The sequence below is a fragment of the Antrostomus carolinensis genome, unplaced genomic scaffold, assembly GCF_000700745.2.
Source record: "Antrostomus carolinensis isolate BGI_N321 unplaced genomic scaffold, ASM70074v2 scaffold38751, whole genome shotgun sequence".
NCBI classification, from domain to species: domain Eukaryota; kingdom Metazoa; phylum Chordata; class Aves; order Caprimulgiformes; family Caprimulgidae; genus Antrostomus; species Antrostomus carolinensis.
In genome coordinates this window covers 2,872-14,004 of record NW_010292675.1, presented here as the reverse complement: position 1 = coordinate 14,004, position 11,133 = coordinate 2,872, and the positions used below count along the sequence as shown (strand labels likewise).

General features: G+C 38.3%; 1 protein-coding gene across 1 annotated transcript; it reads left to right on the top strand.

The window, feature by feature from the left end:
* The first annotated feature begins 602 nt into the window (after positions 1–602).
* On the top strand, positions 603–10,646 carry RIOK3 (RIO kinase 3). The gene is made up of 12 exons (XM_010177054.2): positions 603–720; positions 1,571–1,716; positions 1,845–1,949; positions 2,486–2,595; positions 3,263–3,406; positions 4,290–4,417; positions 5,605–5,790; positions 6,276–6,435; positions 7,452–7,532; positions 7,621–7,710; positions 8,083–8,190; positions 10,285–10,646. The coding sequence occupies exons 1-12, from the start codon at positions 653–655 to the stop codon at positions 10,384–10,386; spliced, it is 1,428 nt and encodes a 475-aa protein (XP_010175356.1). The 5' UTR covers positions 603–652; the 3' UTR covers positions 10,387–10,646.
* Positions 10,647–11,133: the final 487 nt, after the last annotated feature.

The following is an 11,133-nucleotide window of genomic DNA, read 5'->3' as shown; positions in this document are numbered from 1 at the left end:
GTGGGGAGAGCTGCTGTTGGACCCTGATAAAGGAGTCGCTTCTCTCCAAGCTCTGTGGGTGAGCAGGGGATTGCATCTAGATTGAGTTTGGTTATCAAGGCAGTGAGTCGCAGCCTGGTTGGATTCGTCACTCCCAAGCAAAGTTGTGTGTGGCTTTTAGCCTTTCTGGAGGGGTGTTTACGAGGGCTGTCCTTCCAGGGCTCTAGAAACAGGGGAGGAGGCTGTGTGTAAGCCGTTAATGTTGTGTTATCCCAAGAGAAGTTTTATATAGACTGCGTGTACACTTGTAAGCAAACTTTCTGTGAAAGCTTTGCCCCTGTCTTCAGAGGGTACAGACACTGACAAACTGACTCTTTTCCCCTCCCCGTTAGTAACACCTTCAACATCCTTTCAGTCACAGTTCTCCCTGCTGAGTTTATGAGATACTCCTTGAGGTACTTTCTGTACTTTAGTTCATCATACTTCCCTACGTATCTGCAGAAGACAAGCTCTTGTATGATTACATGAGTTTATTTTAGAGCCAGTGATAAGCTAATTATCCTGATTCTTGTGTTGCCACTGCATTTCTTGCTGACTTGAATAAAATGTTTATTTACAGTGTCCATGGGGAGCTCCTAACACAACATCAATATCGTGTTCCCTTGCTGATGTAATGAGTGAACAGCTGGCGAAAGAGCTGCAGCTGGAAGAAGAAAATGCTGCTTTTCCTGAAGTGGTTGCGTAAGTTTAAATCCTGGATTAGCAATCTCCATAGTTGTGAAGTTATCTTCTCTCTCTTTTGCATTTTCTTACAGTGTGCTTAATGTGTAGTGCTATAGTAAATGCTTTGCCTGTTATCTCCTAACTTTGGTCCTTCAGGTCTTTTTCAGTGAAGATGGCTTCCACAGTTAAAGCTCTTCCTTAGATTCTCTTCTCTGTCACCCTTCCTTCTTTCTTGATATTTTCTTCATATTGTTTTGGGTGCATTAAGCTCATCTGTAAACTACATTTTGAGGAATGCTGTCAGAAAACGGGTTTTTCTCTTCCCTTGTAGAGACTCTTGTTAACAGAGTACAGTGTTATTTTGAGAACTGTCAGGTGTACGATCTGTATCCTCCTTATACTTGGAAGCTCTAAATGTAGGCCGAGAGCTTACTAGTTCTAAACTCATACAAATTTTGCCTGTGGTCTTTTCTGTGAACCAGAGCAAAGCAACACCGGGGGGTTTTTATTATTAGTGTTTATTTATTTATTGATAAAAATATATAAATATACACAGACATACACCTGTATGCCTTCCTTCTCTTTCATGAATGGTATCTTCAAAATAAACTCTAATGCTTCTTACAGAATGGTAAACAAGTAAAAGCTTACATAATATTTGCATTGTAAAGGAGTGGCAAAGAGAAATGAAGTCATGCTCTATTAATATTTAGTGTTGGCTTGGAGGTGGGGAGTGGACAGTTGAGACTCATTAGTTTCTATGCAGCTCTGCACGCGGTCTTTTGTAGAGAGTGATGAAATTATGTAAAGCAGTGTTTCTGAGATCACTGTCTTTCATTTCTGAAATTTCTATTTTCATTTTACATAGTGTTGCTGAAGGACCATTTATTACAGGAGAAAATATTGACACTTCTAGTGACCTAATGCTAGCTCAGATGCTGCAGATGGAATTTGACAGGGAATACGATGCACAACTTCGGCGTGAAGAGAAAAAAATCAATGGAGATAGCAAAGGTACCCTCGTCAGAAGAAGTATTTTTGCTTTGGAGATACTCTTGGCACTCTGCTTAAGTTGACAGAGGTGTGGGGAAGCGTCAAATCCCTGATAATCACAGACATGCTTATTTGTTTTGTTTCTCAAGTTTCCATATCCTTTGAAAATTATCGCAAGGTGCATCCCTATGACAGTGACAGCTCAGAGGATGAAGTTGATTGGCAGGATACCCGTCATGATCCTTATAGAGCAGGTATGTGGCAGTTCTAAACAATACAATTTCTTTGGTTAATAGACTTAAGAGTATGACATGGTTAAATTAGATTTTTTTGAATGTAAGGAGACATACCAGTTGTATGTAAAATCAGGTCACCTAATTGGGAGGTGTTATGCAGGATGCTGAGCGGGTAACTTCAGGCTTCTGTCTGCCAGTATATTCAGTGAATCTGGTAAAATAACTGCTGTACATGGAAAGAATTGTGGGATATGCATATCTTATCATTTGCATTTGGCTAGAAGCATCTGCATATGATATTGAATATTCCTGTCTTTAACATGCCAAAGTGCATCTGACACCCCAGAGAAGATATCGGAGTAAGTCATAACACAACAAAAGAAGCTGTCATGTTTAGGATAAGGGAGGACTGCATTAGAGTCATACAATTGAAGTATTTTATTCTGTTTAATAAATAAAACTATGTTATTCTTGTGGGCCTTGTGGAACCTTTGCGAGCATTAGTTATGTTTGTTTAGATGTAAAGTTTGATTTATTTTTCTCACTGCTGGCAGATAAACCTACTACCACACCAAGAAAGGGCTTCATAGGAAAAGGAAAAGACATTACTACTAAACATGATGAAGTGGTATGCGGAAGAAAGAACACTGCTCGCATGGAAAATGTGAGTGAAAACTTAGGGAACCTTGTGTGTAAAACTGGAATGCTGTAATTCAACCAAAGAACTAATGCTTGTCCATCTGTGCTGTTGTTTACAGTCCTTGGTCCTGAATTTATTTTTTTTTTTTGTTAGATGAAAGCAATGCAGTGTTTGGATTAGTTATTCGAATTGACAGTCTGAGTTGTGTGGGTTTTTTGTTTAATAATAGTTTGTTAAAAACCATGATTCAAGAACTTGCACAGAACTGTTTTGGCAAAACAAAACTATTGGCAAGTTTGGTACCCAGGCAAATAAAACACCAAGGCTATTTTTGAGAAGCAGAGCTGCCGTGTAACCTGCTTTTTTTTTTTTTTTTTTTTTTTTTTAATTAATTTTGCCTGATGAGCCAAGTAACTTACTTTCAGTCAGTTGTTTGACTTACAGCTTTTAAGTTGTTTTATCCATAGTACGTACTTTCTGTTTTCTTTAATGTAACTGGTACAACTTCTGCAAATAAGGAAACACTGCAAGTGCTGTTCTTTAACATAGTGACAGTGTTACACAAAGTGGGCTTCACACGGGTCCTAATCTACCCTAGGTTTTTGCAAATCAGAATGAGAAATCTCTGCTTGTGCCAACTTTTGGTGTCTGCTAGTAACAATCCTTAAACTTCTAATATTTCTACTTGTAGTTTGCACCTGAATTCCAAGTTGGGGATGGAATTGGGATGGACTTAAAGCTGTCAAATCAAGTCTTCAATGCCTTAAAGCAACATGCGTACTCTGAGGAACGTCGAAGTGCAAGGCTCCACGAAAAGAAGGAGCACTCCACTGCTGTATGTTTTTAATAAAGTCTCTCTCTATACTCTTTATCTCCTGTAACAGCTGAACACTGTTTTAGTAATTCCTTTAAACATTCTGTTATTGGTAAAACACTTAAGCAATATTATGTTAACGTTGCTGAAGGAGATGGTATCAGCCAACTCCCACTAGAAAAAGGCTGTCTCTGTTTGAGCTGCGTTACTGAGAGCCGTATCAAAATAAGAGCAAGCAGCTTCCGTTTTTTCTTTGTCTTTCTAAACTTGTCTCTTAATCAGCTACAATGAATAAACTGCCTAAAAATTACTTATAGAAACCATCCAGAGGACTAATCCTCTGCAGCTGAATCATGTGACTCCAAATACCTGTCTTCATGGCAAGTTTCAGGAAGAGGAGGTGAACCAATAGACTCTGACTTAATAATTTAGGAAGTCAGTTGATATGCTTTATGGGTGAGTTTAGAGCAAGGCCTCTGATAATTCCTGTTGTGGACTTCCAGATTTGGGTGTTGCACTTTATTGTTACTGATATAAAAGGAATATAATATTTGGGATATTTTGATTCCTGATTGGTGAAGACTTCTGGAAAGCACTGTAGAAAGTACTCTTGAGCCACAGTCTGTACTTTATGTGGAATTGGTAAAATACTGTGTGTGCTACACAGCTGATAAGGTACCTGAGAGTATTAAATTGTAAGGACTAAAAATGAAAGTGCTTTGCTTCATCTGTTTGTTTAGGGGGGGTTTTGGTTTTTGGGGGTTTTTTTATTATCAATTGAGAGAATGCTCTTAATACATTGTTCTTTCCACTTAGTTGGATGCTTGCAGCATATAAATATTCTAAACTCACTGTAAAGCCAAGAATTATTTTAATGAACTGAGTATTCATTTCTTGCCTGTAGGAGAAAGCAGTGGATCCTAAAACGCGTTTACTTCTGTACAAGATGGTCAATGCTGGGATGTTGGAGACCATCACCGGCTGCATCAGCACGGGAAAAGAATCTGTTGTTTTTCATGCATATGGAGGAAAGTAAGCATCTTGTTTGTTCCTGACAGTAGCTTTAAACACTAGAGATGGTTCAAAAAGCAGAAACCACAAAAGTATTTAAACAATCTGCACTTTTTTCATTCCCAAGACTTAAACCTTGTATTCATGTGTATGCAGACAATAATAAAATCTGAAAATCAGATGGTACCAACCATGAAGTAAAAAAATCCCCACTTTCCTCCTTGGAGACCATTTAATAAGCAGGCACAAATCCACTATAGGTTTCTGTGGAAAAATATGTACTCCTTATATAAAAGAGAAGTCTTGAGATTTTGAGGAACTCTTTCCACTGACCTGCCCCAGACTACAGAGCTGTCATGATAATCTTAAGCTACCTGAAAATTGTCTTTCCATACAAATCGCTGTATTATCAGCTCCATCTGTGCAGTTCAGTGGAGGTGCTGTTTGTTACTTTTGGGTTACCTTGAGCATAATGTTGGGATGCTGTTCACTTTGCAAGTCATGCAAGAGTCCAGTTTTAAAGACTACCATACTAGAAGGATTGTAGTATGTTAGTAGTGATTGTAGTGCATTGAAACACCACTGGTTTAAAGTGAGTTAAGAAAGAACTAATAAAACCCAAATACAGGTAAGCTATTTAGAGATGTCGAGAGAGAAGTAAGCTGAGAGTGGGAAGAAAAGATGCCTTGTTTGGTTTTGTTTTGGTTTGGTTTTTTTAAGTTAGAAAAAGTTTAAGTGCTTGAATGATGTTCAGAAGTATTCTTTTCCTTAGTATTATGGGCAGTAATTTTGTGGTGCTTAACAAAACATTGTGATACTACCATTATTGTTCTAATGCAAGACTTTTTTCACTTGTGATTTCTTAAAGCAAGTACATCTGTTAACAGGGATGTTATTAGCTATGACATTTAATTAAAGTATTAACAAACTGGGAGATGGGGACCTATTTGATAAGCAACATATAATCAAAATGCTAAAACCCAAACATTCCTATACCAGCTTAATCATAGAACTTTTATAAACTTAACTTGAATTGGCTTCCAGTTTTGATAGAATATCCAATCTTTTCCTCTCTGATAATAAAAATTGCTATATCTTGCAATGTTTTGAAAAAATAAAAACCAAAACCATTTATTTGCTTGTAAAGGTGTAAATAGTTAATATACTTTATTATACTTATACTTTACTTTTACTTTTTCCACGAGAAGTGCAACTGAAGATAAAGTTATACCTCCAGAATGTGCCATCAAAGTGTTTAAAACAACTCTTAATGAATTCAAGAACCGTGACAAATACATTAAGGATGACTACAGATTTAAAGACCGCTTCAGTAAATTGAATCCACGAAAGATTATTCGTATGTGGGCTGAGAAAGAAATGCATAACTTAACAAGGTAAAGAAAAAAAGTGTAGTTGCCAGATGCCTGTTGGTTTCCTATTCTCTGTTTAAAGAAGTTATGCTCCGTCTGGTTACAAGTTTAGATTTGATTTTTAGGATAAACAATACACAGCCTGGCACAGATTGAGTAAGCCTCTGGTTTCTTACAGTTTAATGAATTGTCAGCATCTTTGGTGATTTGGCAGCAGAAGTTACAAGCCAATGAAATTAACAGACTCTAGCTGTAAGAGTACTTAGTTTTCAGAGGGCATTTTTAGACCCACTTATGACTTTAAGATCTGAATTTTCCTATGTGAAATACTGTGAAATATGTATATTTATTCAGTTGTCAGTTTGGTCTGTTTCAAAGACTTCTTGACTCTGGATCAGGTTTCTCACACAGCTCTCAAGATTGGAAATGAGGAAGCAGGAACTAGAACTGTAGGGTTTTGGGGTTTTTGCTTTGTTTTCCTTAATCAGTATCTATTTTCTGACCCACAGAATGCAGAATGCAGGAATTCCTTGTCCTCAAGTGGTTATCCTTAAGAAACACGTCTTGGTTATGTCTTTCATTGGCCAGGATCAAATCCCAGCTCCTAAACTAAAGGATGTAACACTAAGTAGTGAAGATATGAAAAAGGCCTACTTTCAGATTCTTAAGGTAAGACAGTGCTGATTTCTCCTTCAGTTCTGAGGAGAATCCTGTTTTCTTTTAGGGGAATAACTTAAAGGACAAATCAGCATTTATTTACTTTTCAGGATGCTTGCATCACTTTCAAGATACTGAGTCCAAAGGCTTATTTTGCTGCTGTTTAATGTGTGACTTAGAATAAATAAGAAATTATGCACTAAAATAAATAAATAGAATTTTAATCTGAGTAGAAAACATGCTGGAACTTGATGACAAACAGGTATTTAGCAGCAGAGAAATTCTAAGCAAGTAGTCCTCCTTTTATAGAAGCAGTGTGTGGTTTAGAAAGTTCTCTGAAGTCTTTCTGGGCTTACCGAATGCGTAATTTACAATATGTAAGCACTCTCCAGTGAATAACCCCCCTCCTCACCCCCCTATTTAAGAAATCTAGAAATCAGAGAATGAATTAGAATATTGCCTGGTGGATACTTTACTTTCCTGTTATCTGCTGTAATTTGTTCAAACCTGTACCTGCTAACTGTCCACTCATTGTTAGCTTCCTAGAGACATTAAAAAAACCCCAAACCAACCAACCCAGCAGCTTGATAATATGAATGGTCTGAGCCTTAAATCTTGAGACCAGTAAAAGCAACACAACCATGTTTTAAGTGAATGTGCATGCTAGTTAAGATTCAGTACGTAAAACTGTGAGACTTCATTCCTGTGTGATAGGGGTGAGAATGACCAGTGTATTTAGAGAACATGTTTATCTGTCCCATGCACTTGGACTGATTGGCAAAGCTGACATGAAACTATCAGACTGATTATTCTGACTTGCCAAAGCTAAGCTCAGTGATAAAAGCTGAGTTTGCTGGCGATTTACCAAAACTGCAGTTCCCTATATGAAACTTTATTGAAGACTTGGAAAAAAAATATGTAAATCGTGTGGGTGACTGGGGAAAGGCTTTGTTTTGTTACAGTCATGCAAATGATATTTATTTGGAGTATAGCACACTTCATTCATTCATTAGTTTGGTTCCTTGCAGATGATGCAACAGTTGTATAAGGAGTGCAACCTGGTCCATGCAGATCTGAGTGAATACAACATGCTTTGGCACGATGGGAAGGTGAGCTTGTTCTTCATGTGGGAAGGAAAGGTTTCATCTAATGCAAAATGTTAATACAAAGTGAATTGTTGTCTCTCTGCAACTACAGGTCTGGCTTATCGATGTCAGTCAGTCTGTAGAGCCAACCCATCCTCATGGACTTGAGTTTTTATTCAGAGACTGTAGGAATGTTTCACAGGTAGGACCTCGTCATCTGACAGTCGTCTGTTAGGCTGAATGCTTTCTAGGATAAAACAGCATCCAATCAATTCAGAGCTAACTAAACATCAACCAATGCAGCTCTGTTAAAAATGATCACCACCACATATATATAAAATTACTCTTGCATATTGTCCATACTGATGGTGTTCTTCTCTGAAAGGGAAAAAAGTGTGGAAGAATGAAATGGTACCACTGAAACTTAAAACTTATTTCAGTTATTTTTGTCTGTAGGTCAACAAAAGCAAAAATGTCATTTTGGCTAAATACTGTAATTGTTACTTGGGGAAGGCAAATGAATATTTTGTTTTGTGTAGTAAAGTGTTTAATGCGTGCTTTTTATATTGACAAGTTCTTCCAGAAAGGAGGTGTGGCAGAAGCACTTAACGAGCGTGAACTCTTCAATGCTGTCTCAGGCTTAAATATTACAGCTGACAATGAAGTAGACTTCCAAGCAGAGGTATAGCTTTCTCTGTGTCTAACACTTTAATTTGGTTAGTTAAAGTAGCTGTTGTCATACCTTAACTTTCCACATTTAGTTTGTGTGATTAATGTGTGTGAGTATAACTTTGGCAGTCTTTCTACATCTCTTTTTTTCAAAACTTGATTATTTCAACCTAGTACAAACGTTTTCAGAAACTCAGATTGACAGACTTCTCCACCCCCTTTCCTGATCTCCCTGGTCCCAAGTATAAAAGGCTTCATGTTGCATTTAATTGCTTCTTTCAATGTTAAGGGAAATTTAATGATCTGTTTCAGTTTAAAAGCTAGCTTTGTTGCCTTTCTTTACATGTGTTAAAAGTTGTGCAGAGAAAGGAAAGCTGGGTTAAAAATAACTGTTGTTCTACTGCTTATTTTTCATATTTTAACTTACTTGAAAGTATTTTCAATTTTCAAGCCTAAAATCATGCTAATGTAAATGTGGACTAGGAATCTTTGGTCACCTTTGGCTCTTAATTTTCAAATTTTAGCTGTAACTCCTCAAGGCATGCATCCTGATTTGAGACATTTATAAAAATAAGTTGTCAAAAATTCCATATTTACTAATTAAAGTAAGGGTGACATGGCACTTCTTCGACTTCAGCAAGGCTTTAGACACTGTCCCTCCATGTGCCCTTGTGGACAAGAAGGTCAATGGCATCCTGGGTGCATTAAGAGTGTGACCAGCAGGTCCCTCTACTCTGCCACATCTGGAATATTGTGTCCAGTTCTGGGCCCCCCAGTTCAGGAGAGAGAGGGAACTTCTGGAGAGAGTCCAGTGGAGGGCTATGAAGATGATTAAGGGGCTGGAGCATCTTTCTTATGAGGAAAGACTGAGAGCTGGGTCTGTTTAGCCTAGAAAAGAGAAGGCTGAGCGGGGACCTTATTAATGTTTATAAGTATCTAAAGGGCAGGTGTCAAGAGGATGGGACCAGACTCTTTTCAGTGGTGGCCAGTGACAGGACAAGGGGCAATGGGCACGAGCTGGAACACAGGAGGTTGCGCCTAAACATGAGGGAAAACTTCTTCACTGTGAGGGTGACAGAGCACTGGGACAGGCTGCCCAGAGAGGCTGTGGAGTCTCCTTCTCTGGAGATGTTCAAAACCTGCCTGGATGCTTTCCTGTGCAACCTGCTGTAGGGAACCTGCAGGAGGGTTGGACTAGATGATCTCCTGAGGTCCCTTCCAACCCCTACCATTCTGTCATTCTTAACAGTGCAGGTTTGAGCTAGTCCAGCGTGTATTAGGTGGGAGGCTGAAACTATTTAACTCCTGGAGTAGGTGCTCAAACTGAGGAGGAGATAGAGGGAACACAATGTCGCTGTTGAAGATCCTTATGTGTCAGTTAATCAGGCTCATTGGCCCTGTTGTGAGCACTGGTATGTGGGGTTGGTTTTTTTGGGTTGGGTTTTTTTTTGATAGTTGCTTTATGTCTTTTTTTTTGCTTCTAAGTTTTCTGGAAGAGTGGCAGTGCTGTTTACATAGAGGTGAATTTGAGTGGTACATGCTTAAAACTTCAGACTTTGACTTTAGTCGCTAGTAACTAAAATTATCTCCCCTGGAGTATGAGAGAAAGTAATCCAAATATAACACGATCAAAATAAGCTATTGTACTGTGTTACTTTGATTGCAGAAGACACTTAACTATAACTGTCTTCAGTTAAAAATTATTGCAGTGGATTTGTAATCTTAGTATTACTTGGAACTTCTCCAGTGCCAATGGATTGCCTGAGGTACAACAGAGGTGTTTGGAGCTGGAGAAAGGGACACTTCTGTACTTTGGGGAATACAGCTGAAGTCTTCAGAATCATCCGGTCCTCCCTGCAGCTTGTGTATTTCAGTTACATAGCACGAAACTAAGGGAGCGCTACTTGTTTTACTAACTTGTTGAGAACAGATGTTTCAAGCTGTACTTCCAAAGTATGTTGCTCCATACCTGTGACTGGATCATCGAAACAGGAATATTTTATATACCTGATCAGTCTTGTAAAGCTACCCTTTAACACTGTTTAGAAACCTTGTGGCCTAGGTGTGGTTTTATGATTTCAGCATGGATTTATTTTTGGTTCTCTAGATTGAAGCTTTGGAGAAGATGAATGAAGATCATGTGCAGAATCAAGGAAAGAAACTGCCAATGTTTTCAAGTGATGGAGACCCACCTATATATGATGAATAGCACTGAGTGTATAGCTGCTAACAAAACAAAACACAAATTTACTGCTTCTAACTATGTTGGTGCAGTGGTGAATGTCAACTACCAATGTCAAGAGAGAGTGGTTGACTGGGAACACCAAAATGGAAAACACAGTGAGCATACAGGGATGCCTCAGTGTTATGGTTTTTGGTTTGGTTTTGTTTTGGGTTTTGTTTTTTTTTAACTTAGCCTACGCATCAGGCTGGCACTGAGAGAATGGACTGTCACTACCTCTTTGGATGGTGTAGCAACTTCACCAATTGCCCAGTTATGTTAGACTGATGTAGCCAAGGTGGTCATATTTTGCGTGATTCAGAGCTTATATATTTTAGTTAAAAAAAAACAAACAAAAAAACCCCAAAACCCAACAATCATCTAGGTAATTGGGAAATCACTCTAGGAGACCCCGTCTTTTTTTCCTATCACTACTTAAAAAACTAATTACAAATTGTGTATGGACACGGTGTCAGTGAACCTTTCATCCTTCACCAAGGGCAAAATGAAAAGTCAAACTATGTGCTGCAGTCATATGAAAATGTTAATTTAACAAACCAACGTCTCTATATATGCAAAAGTCTGGACCTTTCTGTTTGAAGTACATGGAATGTGGTGCTAACTATCTCTAAATACAAGTGGGTATTACATGAGAAACAGATTTTAGTCCAACCAGCAGAGGACAACTTTGGTGATGTGTCAGGAAATCCTGAGGGCTGCATGCAAGTTGCCTAA